Below are 25,529 nucleotides of genomic sequence, written 5' to 3'. Positions count from 1 at the left end.
GTAGCTTGTGGGTATGGTTGAATACTTGATTCCTGGATAAATCTGATGGCTTCATACAGAAACATCTTTTTCTCCTGTAACCAGACTGTGACCCTGTGCATCTGACACATTTTACAAATGTATGTAATTGATCATAGGGAGACAAGATAATGTGGCAAGCTCAGTGTAAAACCTATCATGATCCCTGAAATACCCATTCAACATTCAGTTCTTATCCTGTGAGCTTTTTTGCATCTGTTGTTGGAAGTATAAACAAATACTCAGGGTGGAGTTATCAAAACAGATTGTGGATGTTGATGAATTCTGCCGAGGCCAAGAATGTAAATGTACATTTGTCCAGGATTCAGGTTTTGTGTTCTACCCTCTAACAGATTCAGAATCTCTTCTGTTATTTCCCAGTAGCTGATTCCAGACATCAAGTTTAGATATTTTCCTTCTACAGTGGGTCATAATACTCTGGATAATTGAAATGCAGTTTAATGATGTACTGCAAACATTTACCAGACAATTTTCCAGCCTTTTCCATTTGATTTTAGCCTAGTCTGCCACTGTGTCTGAAATACATGAGGGAATGAAGGAAGGGATTTTTCAGTTGTATTTGAAATAAAAGTTCTGTTGCTGACTAAGATCGCAAGTTGTGGCTGGAATGGTTTGGTAACAGTTTTTCCCACTGTGCAGAACCAGACAATTTCTGCCAAGCAGCAGAACAAAATCTATACTGTCAAAGGGAAAAGATGGAAAAGGGAGTGGCCATCCCGAAGCCGGGGCAGACCCATTAGAATTTGGCACTTGCCATTTGCTGTGAGGAGGAACATATGGGCACTGAGCATTGCCACTTGGTCCACTGCTGTAGTGCCCAGAGGATATTTGATGCAGAGATTAGTGACAAGACTTAAGTGTTTAATTAAGTAGTGTTCATTTAAAGTGCTCTAAGAACTTCCATCAGCAAAGATCCTGACATGCGTTGTTACTGCAGTGCTGTTTCAGTTTAGCACAAACGATGGCAAATACTGACTGTGCTTTGAAAGGTCTTAAATCCTTTCCAGATATGGGATCGTTTAATTCTCACATTAACCCTTTGAAGCTAGTACTTCTCTTACCCCAATTTCAGAGATGAGAAAAGTGGCAAAAGAGAAGTAAGTACTTTGCCTGGGGCCACATAGCTAGCGAGCCTGACTGTGGATGCCCTGCTAATACCACCGATGTGCAGTGCTGTGGTATGAAGACTCAAAACAGTGCCATTCTACAGAAAAATCTATATTCCCTTCCTTATGACTTTTTTAAATGACGTTTTTTTTGGAGGAAGGGAAAACAGAGGTACATAAATGCCATCAGAAGTGTTACTACAGAGAACCTAATTTTTACCATCTCTTTGCTTTTCCACACCAGCACTATAACTTTATGAATCTCTGAATTTTGTCAGTATTGTCAGGAGTAGTCAGGGTAGATTTAATGTGAAATGCAGTTGGAAAATCCAACTACTCTCCTTATTTTTGACTTTGTCAAATGTCTGAACCACAAAATGGTTTAATACTGAGTAACAATTAAATAATGCCTGTGTAATACTATTCATGAGATAATTTTTTAAATTAGTGTTTTGCATTCAAATTTTATAATTTATTATTAACAGAAATGTTTCCTGTAATCCACATGTATAAATAAAAGTATAGGAAGGGATTAGGTTGTTTTATTCCCAATGATAAAAGGGCTTCTGGCACATAGCCAGTGCTCAGTGAATATTCCACGAATGAGTATTTATCATGAATGGATGAATGATGAGCTAAATGTCATGAACTTTGTTCAAATGTATGATTTGCTATTCCTCTACTAAATAGTCAAGGCTTTTGTTGATAAAGAAAATCAGTAACAACATGGGAAAACACAGGTAGCTGAGAAAATTGTGACTTCTTAACTCCTGTCCCAGGCTGGTTCTTTTGAGATCCTTGCTGGTGTCTTTCTCCGTCATCTCGGTATTCCTAGTACTGGCAAAGCATAATGTTCTATAAGTAGTTAGTGAAAGAATGAGTGAATGAATAGTAGTTAGTATATGAGCGATTTTGTAAGCTGAATGACTTCAGCTCCTGTCCTTCTATTTACACCTAGTTTGAACAAGTCCCAGGTACAGCAACTGCAGTGTTTAAAGGACATGTTGAGGCAGGAATTGAGGGGCCATACACTTGGAGACCAGCGGTGGAGCATCTCTGGTTTAGATGCGACCCTATGGACCACGGACTCTATACCTAGACCTCCTGGCCCTGGGCTCTGCCCTGTGGTATACTCACTGCCCTCTGGTATGTAGAGTCCTTGCAATATCACTGCCAAGAGGTCACTTAGCCTCTGCTCTGACCCCACCCCCCCATCACTCAGATCTACTGTAGTCTTTGGTTAGCACACCTGGGTGTGTTTCTCTGAGGTTGGTTCAGCCCATTGACACCTCACATGGCAACCCCCAAGTTTCCTGAGACAAAGTGCTGTCAAATATTCGAGGATGGCTTTCATTTCCAGAGGCTACTCTACACCACCACACCCTTGGGGATATTTGTATCGGTTTCTGTGACCTGGTTGACTGTTCCTTCTTTTTCTGGTTACTCTTCCTAGAGCTGGCCCTCATTTGTCTGTGTTAATGATGCATTGGGCAGCAGTACTAAAACAGTATTGATTAAATGAGTAAGTGTTAATCTCAGGGGAGTTTTCAATGACTTGCAATGGCATTCTGTTCTCGGAAAGAATTGGCTCTCAGTGAATGTTCTTAAAGACCCGAGTCATTGATCTATACTGCGGTGGGGACCATTTCACTCACATTACATAGTCTTTCCCGGGCATTTCCTCCATCCACACACCTCCTGTGTTAACTCCTCCACTCTTCTGTCCACGTGTACGTCTGCCTCAGTACAGCCTGCTTCTTCATCCTGACTAATGCCCCCGCCCATTCATCATCTCCTGTGCCTGTTCAGTTCAGTGTGTTTGGAGAATCTAAACTAGATACACTATTTTTAAAAGTTCTCTAATTTTTTTTAACAGAAGCTCCATAACCTACTCCCACCTCCTCACATGGTGAAACAGGGAATCAGTGCCACAGGCAGAGAGTGACCATGGGACACTGGGAATTGCCCGAAAAGGTCAGCCCCACCTTGACATGATGTTTGCAGGAATTCGGGTATCCTATACCAGCATTTCTAAGAAACATGCAAATTCACTATATCATTTGTTATTTAAAATATATGCAAAAGTTGTGATTAACTATTAGATCACTTTGAATATTGAAATTATTAACTAATGACCATAAATAAGATGGTTAAACATCACAACACTAGTTATCAACATATAAGTTGTCATATTTTCTGTTCAAATTCCATAGAGGAAAATAGGTAAAATAATATGAAACTCAACAATGTTTCTTTGTTTGTAGGGCTCCAAAACTATCTTAAGAAACATTTATGGTGTTTTTTAAATTGCAAGACCTAAATTCCAACTTGCCAGGAGTAATGAGTTCATGTGAGAATATCCATGCTTTCTATGAACAAAACTAGTTTACATTTCAGTCATTTCTCTTGGTTTATATATTGGCTATAGGAAAAATTTGGCCATTAAAAAACAACAAAAATGACATCAAAGATGTGATTATTTAGAACCAGATATTGAATAATGCTCATTTTTTTCTTAAATGTTGATTGTGGTGCATATCGTTCATAATTCAGAGATAGTCTGAATTTGCTACACTATATGTGACCATAAGAAGGATCATTACCTTTACAAGCTGTGAATTCCTAATGAAGTCAAAACATGTTCAGCCAGGGTCAACAATGTTCTTTTTTTGCAATTTTCTATTTTTCCACTGTCACAGGCTGCCAGTAAAGGTTTCACTGGCCTTGGTATTTTTCTGTATATGAAAGAATATGGATTTATTGCTCATGTTTCTGGAATAGGAACTTAATTTCAATGTTCCTATCCATATGGGAGTTCACTTACTGTTTATGTTAAATATGGATACTAAATTTTCCAACATCTAGATAAAATATGAAAAATGCCATGATCGGGTAATTAGTGAGTTTGAGTAATGTACTTATTGTATCTAAAACTAAAAATAAAAGATGCCTGGATAATTTCAAATACTGAGGATCATTGATGTGTTTATAATCCCTATTTTTCTTTAATAAGTTACATTCTTTTGTCATGCATGTGGGAGTTCCATTTGAAATGAATTCCTCTGAGTAGTATTGATTATGTAATTGAGAGACTATTAAATGAACTTTCCATATTAATGTGCAGTGAATTCAAAAATGTAATTAGTGAACTATGATCAGTTCTGGGAAAGTAGCAATTATACTGGTTTTTTTAAGTATTGTTAATTTACAATCTTTTGTTTGTTTCAAATGTATATCACAGTGGTTTAGCAGTCCCCACGATCAACTTATATTATGATTGCAAATTATTGTGCCCCTTTATCCCCAATGCACCCACCTCGCCCCCTCCCCTTGGTAACCAGTAGTCACTTCTCAGTGTCTACGAGTCTACTGCTGTTTTGTTCCTTCTGTTTTGCTTTGTTTTTATATTCCACAAATAAGTGAAATCATACGTTATTTATCTTTCTCAGCCTAGCTTATTTCACTGAGCATTATACCCTCTAGAGCCACCCATGTTGTTACAAATGGTAGGATTTCTTTTCCCATTATGGCTGAATAATATTCCATTGTGTATATGTATTACATCTTCTTTATCCATTCATCTGTTGATGGACACTTAGGTTGCTTCCATATCTTGGCTATTATAAATAGTGCAACAGTAAACATAAGGGTGCATATGTCTTTTTGAATCAGGAATTTTGTTTTCTTCAGGTAAATTCCTAGGAATGGATACTGGGTCAAATGATATTTCTATTTTTAGTTTTTGAGGAACCTCCATACTGTTCTCCACAGTGGTTGTACCAATTTGTAGCCCCACCAACAGTGTAAGAAGATTATTCCTATTTCTCTGCATCCACATTAGCATTTGTTATTTCTTGTCTTTTGGATAGTGGCCATTCTAACTGGTGTAAGGTGATATCTCATTGTGATTTTGATTTGTATTTCCCTGATGATTTGTGATGTGGAACATCTTTTCATGTGCCTGTTGGCCATTTGTGTTTCTTCTTTGGAGAAGTGTCTGTTCACATCCTCTGCTCATTTTTTAATTGGGTTATTTGTTTTTCAGTGTTGAGGTATATGAGTTCTTTATTTATTTTGGATGTTAACCCCTTATCAGATGAGTTGTTTATAAATTCATTCTCCCATACTGTAGGGTGCCTTTTTGTTCTATTGATGGTGTCCTTTGCTGTACAGAGGCTTTTCAGTTTGATGCAGTCCTACTTGTTCATTTTTATTTGTTTACCTTCTCAGAGGGGATGTATCCAGGAAAAAAGTTGCTCATGCTTATAATCAAGAGATTTTTGCTATGTTTTCTTCTGTGAGTTTTATGGTTTCATGAGTTGCATTCAGGTCTTTGATCCATTTCAAGTTTACTTTTGTGTATGGAGTTAGACAATAATCCACTTTCATTCTCTTACATGTAGCTGTCCAGTTTTGCCAACATCAGCTGTTGAAGAGGCTGTCATTTCCCCATTGTATCTCCATGGCTCCTTTATCATACATTAATTGACCATATATGCATGGGTTTATATCTGGGCTCTCTATTCTGTTCCATTGATCTACGGGTCTGCTCCTGTGCAAGTACCAAATTGTTTTGATTACTGTAGCTTTGTAGTAGAAGTCAGGGAGCATAATCCTCCCAGCTTTGTTCTTCTTTCTCACAGTTACTTTGGCTAATCAGGGCCTTTTGTGATTCTATATGAATTTTAAAACTATTCTAGTTTGTTGAAGAATGCTGTTAATGTTTTGATAGGATTGCACTGAACCTGTTGCTTTAGGCAGGATGGCCATTTTGACAATATTAATTCTTCCTATCCATGAGCATGGGATGTGTTTCCATTTATAGATATCTTCTTTAATTTCTCTCATGAGTGTCTTGTAGTTTTCAGAGTATAGGTCTTTCACTTCCTTGGTTAGGTTTATTCCTAGGTATTTTATTCTTTCTGATGCAATTGTAAATGGAGTTGTTTCCCGATTTCCTTTTCTGCTAATTTATTGTTAGTATATAGGAATCCAACATATTTCTGTGTATTAATTTTATATCCTGCAACTTTGCTGAATTCAGTTATTAGTTCTTGTAGTTTTTGGTGGATTTTTTAGGGCTTTCTATGTATAATATCATGTCATCTGCAAACAGTGATAGTTTAACTTCTTTACCAATCTGGATGCCTTTTATCTTTTTGTGTTGTCTGATTGCTGAGGTGAGGACCTCCAGTACTGTGGTGAATAAAAGTGGTGAGAGTGGGCATTCTTATCTTGTTCCTGATCTGAGAGGAAAAGCTTTCAGCTTTTTGCTGTTCCGTACGATGTTGGCTATGTGTTTCTCATATGTGGCCTTTATTATTTTGAGGTATGTAACCTCTATACCCATTTTGTTGACAGTTTTTATCATGAGTGGATGTTGAATTTTGTCAAATGCTTTTCCAGCATCTGTTGAGATGATCACATGGTTTTTGTCCTCCTTTTTGTTAATGTGGTAGATGATATTGATTGATTTACAAATATTGTACCATCCTTGCATGTCTGGAATAAATCCTACTTGGTCATGATGAATGATCTTTTTGATGTATTTTTGGATTCAGTTTGCTAATATTTTGTTGAGGAATTTTACACGTATGAACATTGGGAATATTAGTCTGTGATTTTCTCTCTTTGTGGTGTCTGTGTGGTTTTGGTATTAGAGTGATGCTGGCCCAATAGAATGAGTTTGGAAGTATTCCCCCCTCTTCTAGTTTTTTGAATAATTTAAGAAAATGAGCATTATCTCTTCTTTAATTGTTTGGTAGAATTCAGCTGTGAATCCATCTAGACATGAGCTCAAGTTTTTTGGAAGTTTTTTGATTACCAATTCTGTTCAATTGATGGTAACTGGTCTGTTCAGATTATTTGTTTTTTCCTGGATAAGTCTTGGAAGGTTGTGTTTTTCTAAGAAGTTGTCCTTTTCTTTTGGTTGTCCGATTATTGGTATATAATTTTTCATAATATCCTCTAATAATTCTTTTTATTTCTGTGGTAGCCATTGTGATTATCCCTTGTTTGTTTCTGATTCTGTTTATGTGTGTACAGTCTCTTTTTTCTTCATTAGTCTGGCTAGAGGTTTATCTATTTTGCTTATTTTCTCAAAGAACCAGATCCTGGTTTCATTAATTTTTTTTTCTATTATTTTATTCTTCTCTAATTATTTCTGCTCTGATCTTTTTTGTGTCGCTCCTTCTACTAACTTTGCATTTTAGTTGTTCTTATTATTCTAGTTTCTGTAATTGTAGATTTAGACTGTTTATTTGGGATTGTTCTTGTTTTTTATGTAAGCCTGTATTTCTATGTACCTTCCTGTTAGAACTCCCACAGATTTGGGGGCTGTTGTGTTTTTGTTTTCATTTGTTTCCACATAGTGCTTGATTTCTGTTTTAATTTGTTCATTGTCCATTGATTATTTAAAAGTGTGTCATTTAGCCTCCATATGTTATTAAGCTTTTTTGTTTTCTTTGTGTAATTTATTTATAGTTTCATACTATTGTTGTCTGAGAAGCTGTTTGATACAATTTCAATCCTTTTGAATTTTTTGAGGCTCTTCTTGTGTCCTCATATGTGATCTATTTTGGAGAATGTTCCGTGAACACTTGTGAAAAATGTGTATCCTGCTGCTTTTGAGTAGAGTGTTCACTAATATATCTATTAAATCCATTTGATCTAATGTGTTGTTTAATGCCTCTCTTTCCATATTTATTTTCTGTCCAGTTGATGTGAGTGGTGTGTTAAACTCTCCTAAAATGCATTCGTTGCAGTCTATTTCCCCCCTTTAATTCTCTTAGTTTTGTTTTACATATTTAGGTGCTCCTATGTTGGGTACATGGATATTTATAATGGATATATTCTCTTGTTGGACTGATCCCTTCACCAATTATATAATGTCCCTCTTTTTCTCTTTCTTTCTTGGGTTTGAAATCAATTTTGTCTAAGTACTGCTAATCCTGCTTTTTTTCTTCCTATTATTTGCATGGAATATCTTTTTTCATCCCTTCATTTTTAGTCTGTGTATATCTTTGGGTCTGAAATGAGTCTCCTGTAGGCAGCATATAGATGGGTCTTGTCTCCTTATCCATTCTGCCACTCCGTGTCTTTTGATTGATGCATTCAGTCTATTTATATTTAAGGTGATTATTGATAGATATGTACTTATTGCCATTTTATTAATTGTTTTCTGGCTGTTGTTTATAGCTCCTCTGTTTCTTCCTTTCTCTCTGATACTCTTCTCTTATTCTTGATGGTTTTCTTTAGTGTTATATAGTTGGTTTCTCTTATTTATTTATTTATTACTTATTTATTTGTGTGTATATTTATTGTAGGTTTTACTTTTGTGGTTACCAAAGGTTCAAGGATAGCTTCATTACTATATAATAGACTAACTGAAATTGCTGATTAGTCTATTTCAAACACACTCTAAAGGTACTTTTTTTCCTTCTTCTTCCTCCTTCACATTTTTCATATTAGATGGCATCATCTGCACTTTTTGTGTATCCATTGACTTATTTTGTGTATACATGACCTTGCTTCTTTTGCTTTGTTTAATTTCATACTTGCTTGGTAATTAGCTGGTCTACTACCTTTACTGTGGGTTTATTTTCATTGTTGAAAAATTTTTTAGCCTTAGGGTTATTTCCATCTACAGCAGTCCTTTTAACATATTCTGTAAGCCTGGCTTTGCGGTGGTGAGCTCCTTCAACTTTTGTTTTTCTGGAAATTGTTTAATATGTGTTTCAAATTTAAATGATAATGTTGTCAGGTAGACAATTCTTGGTTGGAGATCCTTCTGTTTCAGTACATTAAATATATCATGCCACTCCCTTCTGGCCTCTAGAGTTTCTGTTGAGAAGTTGGCTGATTGCCTGATGGGATTTCGTTTAGAAGTAATCCTTTTTTTCTCTCTGGCTGCTTTCAACACTCTTCCCTTCTCTTTGATGTGTCCCACTTTGATTATTATATTGTCTAGGTATTTGTGGGTAAAATTGTAACATTTCCAGACTATCTCACCTGGCTTTAGTGCATTTGCATATCCTCAGGGTTGGAGAGAAGTTCATCTCCATATCAATGGGTAATTACCTAGGGAACCAGGGGTGTGTCTGAACCCCAGAGTTTAAAGGGAGGGGCTGGCTTGCTGGCTTCTTCAAGAACAGAGAAGAGAGATGGCCTGAGACTGCAGTTTGTAAGCAATAAATGGGTTTTAAACCTTATTTCTCCCTTTGACTGATTTCGGTTTTCAGACGTATTTTGCCCCGGGATTTCCTCTTCATTCACTTACATCTGGCATAGTCAGCAGGGTGCCTCTGAACACGAAATCTGTCAGAATGGGTGTGACCTTTGGGAGGGCTGCTCCTGTGGATGGTGGGGAGACTTCAGTGGATGCAGTGACAGAGGGTGCCACTTCACCTGTAATTATCCCCCCAGCTGTGGGGATACCAAATTGAGAACCATTAGTGGGGAGTTGGTCTAGGGTAAAGTACCTCTTAGAGGAGTGGGGCCTTCCCCAGAACTGGAGAAGGGTGGAAACACCGGAAGCTGGATAATTAGCCCTCTGTGAGTTGGAAGACTGCTTGGAGACCCTAGAGGGCCATGTAGTGACTGGCATTGCAGGGTCTCTTTTCATCAAGATAGTGGAAAATGTTATACAGGAGAAGGAGAGGATTATCGAGGGACTTAGGTGGGAGACGGACACACTTCCACATCACTTGAAGGAGCCGGGTGATAACCTATGGGATGCTCTTAAAGAAGAGAGACAGTTATGGAAAAGGCAGGTCACACTCCTAGAAGATTCCTTAGCAGTGGCGAGTGGGGAGATGGCAGGAAAAGCTGTGTTGCAGGATGCCATGGGGGAGGGGCAGAAAAGAGTAGTGCCTTCAGCTCCAGAAATGGTGGGGGAGGAACCCTTGGTAGAGAAGCCGGAGGAAGAAGAGGAGGCGGGGCCATTGGCAGATCTGCTACCCAGGCCACCACCAGAGGCACTATCTTCTCCTGTTTTAAAGGCCCACCCAGCTGTAATTAAGAAAATAAAAATGAAACAACTGCAGGCTCCTCAGGGGGAGGAGCAGTCCTCTCACCAAGTTGTGGAGCACTCCATGCTCCGCCCCTATACCCAGGATGAGCTGGTGGACATGAGCATCTGGTATAGGCAGAGGCCATCAGAATCGCTGCCTACATGGCTTTTATATATCTGGGATATGGGGGTGGAAAACATTGTTGTGTCGGGTACTGAGATGAGTAGAATGGCTCTCCTGACGACTCACCCTTCCCTCCTGCAGTGGTTGCAAAATGTCTGTCACGTCTCAGGGAATCAGACACTCCTGGAATGGCTGACAGCTGCCATCAGGATAGTTTGGCCTAATCAGGGTGATTTACCATATTTTCCCAGTAGTTGGAAAATGTATGCAGAGCTCTAACAGGTACTGCAGGAATTGGATATAAAAAATATCATCTATAACATGGACTCCCAGGGCCCGGATAAGGAGGTGTTCACTATAGGAATGAGAAACCTGGTGCTGCATTCAGCTACCACATCTCTCTTTGGGACCCTAGTGAATACTCTTGCCCCCCCCACCTAGGGCAACCCATAAGTGAGGCTACTCATACTTTAGCAGATCTGGGGGAGGTTGAAACAATAAGGGCACAGAGGGAAGAATGGGCCACAACTGAAAGGAGACGTGCAAAGGGCCCCGTGAATGTCTTGAGGACCTAGATGTGGGTTAATTTGATAAGGCTGGAGTAGTGAAAGAAAAACTTGATGGACAGCCCAATAGAATATTGTTAGAACTGTGGCACCAATTAAAGCCAGAGCAGCAGTTCCAGCCACTAAGTCCAGGACATGAAAACCAGAGTCAAGGCCTCATGCCAGGCCTGTGTCCCTGCAAAAATTCATGGGAGACAGTACTCAGAATTCGCCTAAGCCCTCACCCCCACAGGAGGATGATTGGGCATCACGGTTCAACTGGTGGGGGTCAAAGTCCCCACCTGGGGGAAATGGTGGGGACCAGAGGCCACATATAGAATTAGCAATTCATTGGTCCCCTGTGAATGTACAAGGTGTCCTGGTGCTGGTGGACACAGGAGCTGAGTGTTCTTTGATTCATGGCAACCCTGAGCATTTTCCTGGGACCCTTGCTGTGATAGATGGCGATGGGGGTAAGGCAATTAGAGTGAAGAAAGCCCAAATCTCATTGGGGATAGGGGGTTTACCCCCAAAGGAGTATACCATGTACATTTCTCCCATCCCTGAATATATCTTGGGGGTAGATATCCTGCAGGGCCTGTGGTTACAGACCACTGCAGGTGAGTTCAGACTGAGGGTACATGTGGCACTGTGGGGCAGTTCTGAGGGGACATGCTAAGCACCGACTTGTAGCTCTGCCTGTACCTCGGCAGGTGACAAATATTAGGCAGTATAAATTGCCTGGGGGGGGGGTGCACAAGGAAATTGGAGAAACTCTATAGGAGTTGAGAGGGTGGGCATCATAAAGCCCACTCATAGTCCTTTTAATTCCCCAGTGTGGCCAGTGAGAAAGCCAAATGACTCCTGGCATGTGACTATAGACTACAGGGAATTGCATAAAGTCACACCCCCTTTGCATGCTGCTGTCCCCTCTATAGCAGACATTCTGGACACCCTCAGCCATGAATTGGGAATGTATCATTATGTAGTAGACCTTGCTGATGCTTTCTTCTCTATTGACTTAGCACAGGAAAGCCAGGGACAGTCTGCCTTCATGTGGGAAGGCCAGCAGTGGACATTCACTGTCCTTCCACAGGGGTATCTCCACAGTCCCACCGTCTGTCATGGACTTGTAGCCCAGGACTTGGCCACATGGAGGAAACTACAAACAGTGTGGTTGTATCACTACATTGATGACATTATGCTCACATCTCATTCTCTTTCAGATTTAGAAGGGGCGAGTCCTAGACTGTTGCAACATCTACAGGAAAAAAAATGGGCTGTGAACAGCACCAAGGTTCAGGGACCTGGTTTGTCTGTGAAATTCTTAGGAGTTTTCTGGTTGGGTAAGATTAAAGTTGTTCCTGAAGCAGTTATAGACAAGGTCCAGGCTTTCCCAACCCCGACCACTGTGGCAGTATTACAGGAGTTTTGGGGTCTTTTGGGTCACTGGAGAGTGTTTATCCCTCACTTGGCACAAATTCTGAAGCCCTTGTACTGGTTGGTATGAAAGGGCATCAGGTGGGACTGGGATGAGACATGTGCAGCTGCTTTTAATGCTGCTAAGCAAGCAGTCAAGGCTGTACAGACCTTGAGTGTAATGGACTCATCAAGGCCCTGTGAGCTAGATGTTCATGTAACCAAAGATGGTTATGGATGGGGTCTTTGGCAGTGGCTTGAACAGACACACTAACCTATTGGATTCTGTTCACAACTATGGGAAGGAGCAGAGGTCTGGTACAACTTGACAGAGAAGCAACTGGCTGCTGTGTACCACACCTTGCTGGCTATGGAGCCCATTGCTGGAACAGCTCCAACCAAGGTAATAACGACCTATCCCATTGCGGGGTGGGTGCAAGACTGGACCCAAAGGCCACAAATTGGTGTGGCACAGACACCTACACTGGCCAAATAGGGCACATATTTACAGCAGAGCAGTGCCCTCTCTACTAGCCCCTTAAGTGGAGAACTCCAGTGCTACTGGGGCCAGTGACTCATACCAGTGGAAAGCGGGAGGAAAAAGCCCTATTTCTGAAGGTGCTCTAGTCATGGGCAGCCCCCAAAGTGGAGGGCTGTGGCTTTCCATCCTAAGACTGAGACAATATGGGTGGAGGATGGAGAAGCGAAGAGCAGTCAATGGACTGAGTTGCTGGCAGTATGATTACCAAGGAGCCCTCCTCTATAGTTGTCTGCACAGCTGGGCCGTCCATTGGGGCTTGACCCTGTGGCTACCACCATGGTATCATGCCAACTGGATGGTTGGTCACTGGCCCCTTTGGGGACAAGAGTTATTGCAAGACCTATGGGCCTCTGGTCAGACTAAGACTGCTACTGTATATCATGTGACTGGCCATTTGCCTTTGGCATCCCCAGGGAATGATGAAGCAGACACACTGGCCCAGGTGCACTGGCTACAAACCTGTCTCTGATGTGGCCCAATGGTTAGATCAGCGTTTGTTACACATGGGGCAAAAGACAATGTGGGCTGTAGCCCATTGGTGGGGCTTGCCATTGACCTTTGAAGAAGTCAACAGAGCCCAGAAGGAGTGCCTTGTGTGCTCTAAGAGGGACTTACACCAAGTCCCACATCAACATGGGACAATAGTAAGGGGGCCAATACCCATTGTCAGGTGGCAGATAGACTATATTGGGCCTCTGCCCATATCAGAAGGATATTGGTATGCCATGACATGTGTGGACATGGCTACTGGACTATTGGTTGCTTTTCCTGCACATCGTGCAGATCAGCAAACCACCAAGAGGGGCCTGGAGTGTCTCTCTGCAGCCTATGGCTGGCCACAGGTGATTGAAAGCGATCAAGGCACCCACTTTACTGGACATGGGTTACAACAATGGGTGCAGCAATTAGGAATAAAGTGGAAATTTCGTGTACCATATAATCCTACTGGGCAGGCATGAAAGAGAGGTACAATGGTTTGTTGAAATCTGGCCTGAAGTCAGACACCAGTAGTCTACGGGGTTGGTCAGTTCTCCTATGGACAGTGCTGCGGTGTTTGAATGAGAGGCCATGTAAAGGAGCCTTGAACCCTGTGGATATGCTCACACACCTTGCTGCCTCTCCTATACAACTGTATGTGCAAACCAAAGAGGAGTTATTGAAGCCGGGATATAGCCAGCAGAGCAACATCCTGCTGCCCTCCATACTGCCTTAAGCCCTGGAGACACTGTTGAATGGAGCTGGCCCTGGACATTTCAACACATGGACCAGTGATGGCTGGCCCTTCTGGCACCTTGGGGGAAAGGCCTGGAAGGTGGCCTAGTGTGTATTCAGGAGTAACAGCTAAATGTCCCCCAAAGGTCACGGTAGTGTACCCAAAACATCCAGGACGTAAGAGCATCTTGCGGGGAAGTTTTGTTTTATCTTTATGGCCAGTACATGTACCCCATGTAGCCCTATATATTGACCCATCTGTAACTCCCACAGGGATGGGGATGAAAGTCTGGTATACTAGACCAGGACGAGATCCCATTCCTGCCACTGTTTTATCACAAGAGCACTCTCTTGCATGTATCCTACCTGATGGACAAGATTTGCTCATGCTGGTGTCATTAAAACATGTGGCTTATCACCCTTAAGGTTATTTTCTCCTACAGTCCTTGTGGCCTTAATGCCCCCCCTGCCTGCAGCTGCCGCATGATGATTGCTCTGAACCCTTGACTCCTGCCTGCCTATGGAATGGACAGGCTATGAACTTAATCTACACAAGACTTTGAACGTTGCTGAATCCTCCAGCCAGAGGATTGTCATAATTTTATTGCTGTTTCTATTGTTATTATTCTGGTCACAATGCTCCAGTTTTCTCATCCAAGGACCATTGTGGAAGAAGGGGATGGAGTAGATTGTAAGGCAAGATTTCTGGATGGGTGGCCTGTGGGTAAAATTGTAACATTTCCAGAATAACTCACCTGGCTTTAGTGCATTTGCATATCCTCAGGGGTGGAGAGAAGTTCATCTCCATGTCAATGGGTAATTACCTGGGCAACCAAGGGTGTGTGTGAACCTGAGAGTTTAAAGGGAGGGGCTGGCTTGCTTGCTTCTTCAGGAGCAGAGGAGAGAGATGGCCCTGGACTGCAGTTTGTAAACAATAAACAGGTTTTAAACTTTATCTCTCCCTTTGACTGATTTTGGTTTTTAGAGGTATTTTGCCCCAGGATTTCCTCTCACTAGACTTACAATGTGTCTTGCTGAGGTTCCTTTCGTTAGGGGAGCTCTGCTCTTCCACTACCTGAACATCTTTTCCTTCCCCAGACTGGGAAAGTTTTTAACAATTATTTCCTTAAAGAGATTTTCTATCCCTTTGTCTCTCTTTTTCTGGTACCCCTATTATGTGAATATTATTATGTTTGGATTGGTCACAAGCTCTCTTCTCATTCTTTCATTCCTAGAGATCCGTTCTGATCTCTGTTCCTCAGATTTTTGTTTTCTTGTTCTCTAATTTCTATCTCTTTCACCATCTCCTCTACCTGCACTAATATACTCTTAAATCCCTCCATTGTAAGGATTTCAGATACTGTATTCTTCAGCTCTGACTGGTTCTTTTTCAGATCTTCTGTCTCTTTGTTGATGTCCTCCCTGAGCTCTTGAATTCTTTTCTGTAAATCTGTGAGCATGTTTATGACTTCTGTTTTTAAATCTTTACCAAAAGATTGGTGATTTCTGTTTCATTTAGCCCTCTTTCTGGGTTCTGTCCTGTAGTTTTGTTTGGAGTATATTCCTCTGCCTCCTCATTTTGTCAGGGTTTCTTCCTTTGCATTAGATGTCTCTCCTAGGCTTCCTGGCCTATAGAGGAATAACTTTATGAAGAATACTCTGGTGCCCAGAAACTCAAGATTCTTTACTCTCTAGTGACTAGTTCTATTTTTCTGGGGCCCTAGCTGTTGGTGTGCAGTGGGCAGGGCATCTTTATGTCTGTGCTGGCAGTTTGCTTGAGTTGCTGCATTTGTGATCAACTCAGGAGTCTCTGTTGAGCTCACTATGGGCAGGGCCGCACTTTGCCTGGCCAGCAGCAGTGGTGGGGCTGCAGGGATAATGGGATGGGTGGGCTGATATGCAGCTATGCCTGGGCTGCATGCACAGCACCAAGTTTGGACACCCACAGGGAGCAAGGAGCTCTTGGGGCTGGCTCCTGCAGGCGTCTCCCTGGTTTAGCTGAAACAGAGCCAAGGAAGCTGGGAGAGTCTCCCTCTGCCTGCCTGGCAGCAAAGTCTGATGCTGCCACTGAGCCAAGTGGGTTGGCTTCTGGCAGTATGCACAGAGAGGAACCTTGGGGCAGTGTTGCCAGCAAGGGAGATGAAGTGTTTGCGGCTCCCAGTAGTTCCAAAATGTTGGGCTGAGGAAGGGCTGGGGAGGTATCTTTGCTGGCAAGTCTTTCAAGCTGCCGCCCTTGCTTTGGGTCTCAGGACCAGCAGAGCCTGCCTGTCCTCCACAGTGTCTGCAATCTTGGCCCCCCAGAGTGTTCCACCTGTCCCTGGTGTCCAGCCCTGCTAATCACCAGACCCCAATGTAATGTGGGCTCGTGCTCCCGGAGCAGATCTTCAGGGCCAGCTGTGCAGCACTCCTGGGCTCCTACCCCCTCCCTTTCTGTTCCTCTTTTTCTCGCCTGTGCGCTGGGGTTGGGGGAGGACTAGCATCATGCTCTATCTTGGTTCTGCCACTTTACCCTTTTCTTTGTGGTCCTCTCTTCCTCATTTGTAGGTAGTCTGTTCTGCAGTCTTCAGGTCATTTTCAGGTTTAGTTGTATTTACTGTGTTTTCTTCTTTCATGTGTTTTTGGGAAGAGGTGTCCACCTTGCCTTCCTCCTCTGTAACAACAACCTCATTTTTTTTTTCACATTCATACTATTTTTTTAACAGGAGCTGTGCCATGAATTAAGTTTTCATTTTAATATGCCATAACTGTAAAAACAAGAGGGAATGGTATTTGAAATTCAGCTAGACTTCTCATTCAAATTTTACTTTAGAAGTAAATAAAATAGAAGTTATTTTGAGTATTACATAAATATAAAACCATACTGAGAGAAAAGTAAGGGCAAGTTGTTGACTAAATCAGGATAAACAAGTTAAAAAATCTGTTTGCATTTATATTAATAGGTAAGACCCGTGGAGAAAGATACAGAATTGCTCTTTAATTTTCCATTCTTTTTTTATGAATAATGTGATTTCACCATGAAGCTACATGACATAACCAAGATTACATTATGTAGTGAAGATAATTTAAGACCAGAAATAAAGGTTTCTTAAATTTAAATTCTAGCTCTAATAACTTGCTGGTTAATACATTGGAAGTCACTTATTCAATCTGAGTTTCTAAGACCTTCAGCTGACCTAGTGGGCCAGAGAATATAGGACATAGTTTCTTTGTATTCTGTTTGACACATCTTTACAAAAACAGCAGAGCACTGTAGGCTCAGCATTTTCAGCTGGAATCAAGTCTCAATAGCCTACAACCAGACAGTATCTTTCTTCTCCAGTGAAGTACTTTGTACCCTTTAAATTTCTGGTGTACTTACCAGACAGCACTAGAACCTCTCAAACTCATTTATAATTTTTCTAGAGAAAATTCATGTCAAATATCTAACTGTTTCAGCTGTGTTTAGTTGATTAAAATGGTGATTTCCCTGTGTTGAAATAATTATAAAGGTGACTACTAAATATAGTAGTATAGGATTTGAAATATTTTCCATAAAGATTATAGGGCTATATATTTGAAAATATAAGGAGTGTTTGCTGCATTGAGCAAGAGAAAACCCAACATCTACTGTTGCTATTGGGTTTAACCACGTTGCAAGGTCCTGAAGAGAAAAAAATAAATCCTAAGTAAATTGAATGGTAGTGGTCTCTCAAAATGGTTTGTTATACTAGCTTACTAATAAAAACTATATATCCAAATAAAAGGGAGGTAGGAAAATTTGGAGGACTGATGAATTCAGCAATAGGAAAATTTCTCCTGAGTGTCTAATTTATAATAGAATAAAGCAATCCTTTAATATCTTTATCACTTTTGTCAAACTAAAAAGAATAGTTTGAACTATTATAGTAGACGACTTCATTCATTCACTCACTCAACACATGCTGATCATGTATTTTATACTGGGGACCATGCTAAAAATAGATGTAGAAATTAATAAGACACAGGTCTACCCTTGATAAGTTTAGAGTCTATCAGAAGAGTTAAAAGAATAAAAACAGGTGGGTTGGAGGTAAATCAGAGAGAGGCTACAAAGTAATAAACTCAGTTTATGAAATAAGGACAAATAGTGACAGGAGAGAGAAGGTAAAATTAATGTGGCTCCAAACCTGAAATAAGTATTGTTTAGTAGTCACTGGAATTTCTAAAGAAGGAATACATAATGAAATGGCAAGTCATTGTCAAGTCGGCTTTTTTAGTTCATGAAATGCCAAGAAGAATGAGATAAACATCTATCAGAACTTTTGCAAGATATGCAATTCCATAATAAAACAGGAAATGCATTTTAAATTATTTGTCACAAAGAATGACCTTGAATGTGGGAACAGTGAAGAATTCAGAGCACATGACAGCAAGGCCAACAGTTGCAGCGGGGAAACAGGAAGATCAGCTTCATGGTTACGCTGCAGTTCTCCACAGATGTGTGCGGTGACTGATGACCTGCAGGAATGTGTGCCTAGGAGATGGGGTTGCTTGACTTTGTTGTTAAATCAAAACACTGTAGAAATTATTCTAGGAATATCATTTATATCCAGCCTCAACAAGCAAGCATTTCCGGGGTATAGGGCAGTGAACTTGCTACGGTAGCAATGCTGTAGGTGAAAAATGTCAGAGAGCACTCCTTTTTGGCTACTGTCATTAGAATGTTATCTGTCAAGTGTCTGTACATGAAACAGGCAAATTAAAATTTCTCCTCTACTCACTGGCGACTACTTCTTAGTGTTTTTTGTTAAATCCTTCTTGCTTCCTGGACCTCAAAAAGTTTCAGAGCCCAAATATTCATATTCAGTCTCTGAGTGCTAGTTCTCTCTCTCTCTCTGTCTTCGCTTTCCCCCTTACCATCTCCCCGTGCCTATCTAATGTAGCCCATCATAGCTTAAAACACCAAGTACCTGTGAATGACTCCCAATTTCATATCTCCTCCCTGTCCTCTCACCTGAGCCCACTCCTCATGTCTGTTTGGTATTCAATGGGCGTCTCACACTAAACATGTCAAAACCAGAATTTAAGAATCAATACCCAGACCCGCAACTCTGTTTCTTATTTAGTTCCACTATATCAGTGAGTCATTCCATTGTTTAACCCACTTGTCTGGGCCAAACTCTTGATATAATTCTTGTTTCTTCCCCTTTTCTCACCCCGCATGTTCAATCCTATAGAAAGTTTTGTCAAATCTGACTCTAAAATACATCCAGAAACTCTCTTCATCATCATCTCCCTGCCTGTCTTAGCTAGCCTCATCTTTTAATTAGACTGCCCATACACACATTCCTAACCAGACCCTGCTCTCTCCCTTGCCTCCCTATAATCCACGTTCCTCTGGGCAGCAAAGGTAGGGTTTTGAAATATAAAAGGATCAATGTCATCCCACATGAAAACCTCTATGGCTCCCCATTGACACTAGAACTCCTTGGCCCTGGCTGTCCACCTTGTGACCAAGCTGCTCATCTGACCCCAGAACTCACCTCCTACGGGTCTCAGATGCGCCTGCCTGGCACTTTACCACACGTGTTATTCATTGAGTTCCTTGGACTCCCCAAACTCATTCCTGCCTTATGATACTATTTGTAGTTTTCTTCATGGCACTTAGCAGTCTGACACCTTGTTATGTCTTTGTTTTTTTTTATTTGTTTACTGTCTCCTCCCTGTCGAACATGAGTTCCTTAAGGACATGGGCCTCATTTGCCCTGTTCATTACTGAATCCTCAACATCTAGAAAAGTAGTGGCACAGTGATTATGTACTGAAAAAGAAAAAAGATTTTTCTACAGATCAATTTGCTCTTCCTTTTTCCATCTCCAGATGCTTTAAAGAGGTTACCAAGAGATAAAGAAGCTACAGACAGCGGAGAAATGTCTTGCTCATTACTTTGATATTGTCTTCTGAGAACAAAGCATGAAAAATGTGCATATTTTAGAAGTTAGTATTCCATACTTTAGCAACTTTTTGTAGTCTTTAAATCTAATGCTCTTTGCATGATTTCCTTTTTGCTCTTTAAAAGTCTGTATGTCTAAATAGAATTTGATTTGCAGAAACTTCATGTTAGCACTTTCAGAAGTATGCAGTAAGGAGGAAACAATAAAAAGGCATACCATTCACTCACAAACACAACGCATTTCTATCTTGGAATTAGGGATTTATGTATGAATAATCCTTCCATAGAAAAATGAAAGGTAATAATGCTTTGACTGTGGATATATTTTATTATTTTCAACTGTTAACAGAATATCCCACCCTTTGAAAATGTGCTGTCACTGCAGTTATTTTAGGATAGGGAAGAACCAAAAAAAAGTGTTCTAATCACCAGACTCTGGTAAAGAGAAAGGACGAATCCTGGTGGAAAGGTTTTATAATAGCAAATGTTATCGAATAGAATTAACACAAATCATGGTGAACAAATAATACCTACCATTCCTAGATTTTCCTTGATAGTTTCATGTAATAATTATCTGCTTCTTAGTTTATACCTATGAGCAGGTATTCTGCATGTGTAAGTGATGTGATTGCTGGGACCTGGTTGAAGGCAGGTCAGTGTCATATTTAGAATATGAATTCTGGCTTTAGAATGCCTGGATTCACCTCTTACTGGGTGTACACCCTGGGCACATTATTCAATTTCTTCTTTTCTCAAATAAGATTGGATAAATAAACACATGCCTTTGGGGTGGTTTTAAACATAAAATGAGATAATTCATGTAGAACACTTACTGTCTGAAGCATGATAAACCCCTAATAATGATAGCAAGTGTTGTCACCATTTTTACATTTGCCCATGTTGTCACATATTGTTAACTGTCATTCTTCACATGATACAGGCCCCAAAGACTATTAGATGAGTCTTTATCAGAAGAAGAAATAACTGCATTAATTTTTTGTGGAGTGATTAGATGTCTAGAGCAGTGTTTCCCAATATAGGCAAATACAGGTTACATAAGGGAAAAGCAGACTTTATTATTTTAATATTTTGAGACATGCTGCATTAAACAAATCTGGTCAGGGATCTATACATCGGGACTCTTCAGAGCCTTTAAAATATTAATGTAGAGCTGCATTCCATTTATCTATAGGCTTTAAATCTTTGTAAGTATGTGACTAATAGTGGTGTAATTAAAAAGTTTAAAATGTTAACCTACACCATGATCTTCCAAGAAGGACATACATTGTGCAAGATTTTTCAAAATTGGGAATGTTTTTCCACAGAGGGTCTTCTACTCTCTCAATTCACAGATGGTGGAAGGTGATTGATAGGACAATGTTCTTATAGTCAGGAGAGGGATCCCTTCTAGCATATGGAGAATTTCACCTATGAACTTGGAAAGCTTGGCATTTTCAATATTACATTGAATGTACATTTACATTCAATATTACAAAATATAATATTACAATTATACATATATACTTTTCAATATCCATTACAATGGATAAGGGAATTTAAGATGAAACTGGAAGTCGGATATAACTTAGACCTTCCTTCCTTGTTTCACTCATCTTTGAAAGAAGAATTTTCTCGTGGCTTAAATCAAATAATATGATTAAAGGAAATTGGTCTGTGTGCAGAACAAAACTGATTGTGCTTTTTCTGGGAATATGTCTTAATTCGGTCAGATGTGTCTTTCTTTAGTAAAAGAGGTAGCCAAACATTGTGGTGTGAGCTAAACGTTAGAGCCAAGTTGCCTGGTTTGAAAATCAGCTCTGCACTTATTCGCTGTGTGAGGCTGGGCAAATTAGTTGACCTCTTTGTGCCTCAGTTATCTCAGCTGAAACTGGAAATAGCTACTCCTTCATAGTGTTGTTATGAGGATTAAATGAGTTACTATTTTAAAGGATTGAATTGTCCATAGCCCATAATATGTACTATATATTTGTTACATAAATAAAGCTGAAGAAGTTCTTTCTTTTTCTTCTGCCATGTGTCTGTCTAGTGTCATATTCAAGAGGATGTGATAGCAGGAAGAATGGTGGTTCAGTGGTAGAAATCTAAATCCGTTACTTTGTCTCTGGGTCCAGTGGTGTTCTATCTTGAAGCAAGTGGTTCCTAGAGATCTTTCCCAGCCAATGACTGTGTGGTGATGGCCAGACCAAAAAATAGGTAATTTGCTGCCCTCCATAAAACATGTGGTGTTTGTGCTTAATAGTGTGATGCATTAAACAAGAGAAAGGGTGGCATATTTTAGTGAGATAAGAGACTGAGAAGTATTCTAAGCAGCTTGTTTTAATAGCACTACTAATCTCTTAAAAATCATTTCCATGTTGATTTTGTTGTAATGAGAGTAGTTAACATCTCATGAGCACGGTATTGTGTTCCCCATCGCCTGCCCCTCACTATAAACATAAAGGTGTCCTTGTCACTCTCCCCATTGTATGTGAAGGAAACTAGGGAAGCTACTGACTTGCCTAACTTAATATTAGAAATATTAACTTTAATATTCTAAGCCTAAGGAACCTGACTCCAGAATCTGTGCTCCTAGTCACTTTAAATTCTCTGCCTGGTAACTTTAGAACAGTAACAATGCACCTAAAAAGTCTAAATTTATGGTTTGTATATCTCAGTACAAATTTCCCCAAGGCTGAATAGGTGCTACAGATACACCTATATATATAGATATTTATATAGATATTAGTATAATCCTGTATATTCCTGTGAAACTGGATTATGTTATCCATTTCAGCGTTATTCATAATAGTCAAAAAATGGAAATATAATGTCATCAGGTTATGATTGAGTAAAAAATATGAAATGCAATAGAATATTATTCAGCAATAAAAACCAGCCATTGATACATGCTACAATAGTCAGGAACCTCAAAAAAGTTATGCTGAATAAAAGAAGCCAGATGTAAAAGACCACAAAGTGTATGATTCTATTTATATGAAGTGCTCATAAAAAGCAAATCTGTAGAGTTGGAAACTAATTATTGGTGGGCTGGAATATGGGGTTGTAATAGGGACTTGACTGAAATGAGCATAAGAGGTCATTTTGGGGTAACGGAAACCCCCCAAAGCTGGATTGTGGTGATGGTCACAAATCTGAAAATTTACTAAAAATTGTTTACTAAGCAAGAAGCGCACATTTTATTGACTGAATTTATCATATGCAATTCATTCCTCAATAAGGCTTAACAAAAAAAGGACAAAGTGGATCATGGTCCAGAGATTTAGTATTTTGACCCATACATTTATCTGCTGTCTCTCCATAATTTGTAGAATAAAAGATAAAAAGTCATATTTTATGTTTAGCTGAAAAATAAATTGGCGATAAGTTGGAAGTTTTATTTTTTTAGAATTCTGTACAGATACTAGTTCCCTTCAAGGTGATAAACTGAGTGTCTCATTCTTGAAATAAACAATGTTTCTGTACCTTATTTAAAGCTTGTCTTTTCAAATGAAATGTTTAAATGGCAATTGCATCACAGTATTAGATTCCTGTATAGAGAAAATATCTGAAAAGTAGAAGAAATCTACTACCTGTATTTGGCTAGGTAATTTATATACTCCTTTACAGCCAGTAGTCCAATTTCATGATGTTTTATCCCTTGATTTTCACTTATTTCTGCTTTGTGAGATGTGCAGGGCATTCATTTATCATTTCCCCCATTTTGCAGATTAGGCAACCGAGGTAGATATGGATTAAACCCCAGCCGTGCAGTTTTTACAAGGCTGACGTGGATCTAGAACTCAGTTTGCTTGAACACTAGTCATATATGATCCATATGTGATCCTAATACTTTGCACTGATTGTTTGAAATAACAGAAATGTAATAAGTGCTGATGGATTAATTCCTTAGAGCCATAGTAAACCATCATATCTGGATCCTTAAAGAGTTTCATTGCTATCATCTTACAAGATTTTCTAAACATCATGCGGTAATTTGGAACTGCAAACAATAAGGGTTTAAAATATGACTTGGTGATGATGGATGATAATAGTCTTTGATGTGATTATCAGGCATCTTACAATGGACGGATGGAGGAAAGCATGATCCCACCCAAACTATCCCCTCTTAAAAATAATGTTCCTGAGTTCTCATTTTTCATTCCTAGGCTTCAAGCTTTGTGAAAACAAAAACAAAAACAAAAAAAAACAATTAGGCAAACATTACAGATTATTTGACTAATGTACTGGCTTGCCATGCATCAGAAAGAAAAATGAGAAAGAGGCTGCCACCTTTACAAAAGGCAGCATTGGGCTCTGATGTATCTCCAAGTCACTCTTTCCTAGGAATGTCTTGACTGGCACATTTCCTGCTTAAGAGCTTTAGATCTCAGTCCATTTCTCATGGACTCAACAATTCACTCTTATAGACAGATTTATCAGAGGCTCACAAATCCATTCTCTCCCTTTTTAGTCACTTTCTTAAAGAAATAAAAGCATTGTCAGGGTGGTATTTTGTTTTGTTTCACTTTAAACCGTATCTCTTGACTTATTCTTAATACAATTATATTTCTTGATTATATTCCCTGTTTGTTGTCCTTATTCTGCTGGGAGTATTTTTTTCTTTTACCAGCAACATGGGTCCTACCTTCAACTGTTCTGTTATCTTGAGAATTTACAGTCCTTACATGTGAAGATGGGTTGTTCCCTGGAAGGCTGAACAGCAGACCTGAATGCTTTGTTTTGTACTCACAGCCTCTTGTTTTCACTTCGTGATTTCTGTATTCAGAAACCGACGTGCTGACAGCAAAGGAACAGAGATGGGTATCTTTTTCATAGAGCAGTATGCCTGAGAACTCTGGAAACATTTTTCTGGTTACACTTATTTTGTTTTTAAGACAGTTGTTTTTCAGATGTAAAAGAGACTGAGTGGGATGGACGTAATGTAAAGCACATGTACTGGCAGGCCCGCAGACACTCGGTAGAGCTCTGCGCATATGCTGGCTAATGGGCTCTGTTTTGGTGTTTCTGGCAAAGCCCAGCAGTGTGCTTTTTAAAGTCTAGGAAACATAAGTTTATTGCAACTCTTCCACACACACACACCCCAACCCATGCTAAGGCTGTAAAGGGGAAAGGATTTAAAATGTAGGAAAGAGAGATTAGATTTCTCTGGGATAAAGCAGATATTGGTCTTTTATTTTGATACATAAAACCGTATCTAGGTCTTTCTCACCCAACAGTAAACATCTCAAAGGCAGGGATTTCTGGTTTTCATTATTGAATTCCCTCCACTTGTTTAAAATATGCACATTTTTTTCTGTCTTTTAGGGACTACATTCAGTTTTTAGCACGTATGCTTGATTTCTGCCAGTGCATATTTCAAAATGCAAATTTAACATGCATACAGAGTAGTCCTATATGTCTCTTGGCCAGTGGAAGGAACTGGGAATGTTTTAATTCTGCTCACTGCCAAACTGCCAATAGTTTCGGCTCATCTTGGTTTATATGCCCTGAAGTAGTGAGTAGTATGGTTATTATTTAATATTAACCATGCTTATTTAGATTTACTGATACACTTCCCCAGTTTCTTTGCTCACCATTGCTTCACACTGCTTTCTGGCTCAGT

At 39.8% G+C, this 25,529-nt stretch overlaps 1 protein-coding gene across 16 annotated transcripts in view; it reads left to right on the top strand.

The window, feature by feature from the left end:
• PRR16 (proline rich 16) overlaps positions 1 to 25,529 on the top strand; it is a 292,164-nt gene that overhangs the window by 111,190 nt on the left and 155,445 nt on the right. For 2 of the 16 annotated variants that reach the window (XM_073221823.1, XM_073221824.1), the window contains one exon: positions 3,022 to 3,119. The exons of the other annotated variants lie outside the window; for them this stretch is intronic. In XM_073221823.1, the coding sequence (XP_073077924.1) occupies positions 3,093 to 3,119 (27 nt within the window). In that variant the 5' untranslated portion in view covers positions 3,022 to 3,092. The remainder of the gene's footprint in view (positions 1 to 3,021; positions 3,120 to 25,529) is intronic. 16 annotated transcript variants of the gene reach the window in all.

Source organism: Manis javanica, chromosome 14 (genome assembly GCF_040802235.1).
Source record: "Manis javanica isolate MJ-LG chromosome 14, MJ_LKY, whole genome shotgun sequence".
In the NCBI taxonomy this organism is placed as follows: Eukaryota; Metazoa; Chordata; class Mammalia; order Pholidota; family Manidae; genus Manis; species Manis javanica.
Note: the sequence above shows the minus strand (reverse complement) of the source record. Positions and strands in the feature narration are given on the sequence as shown.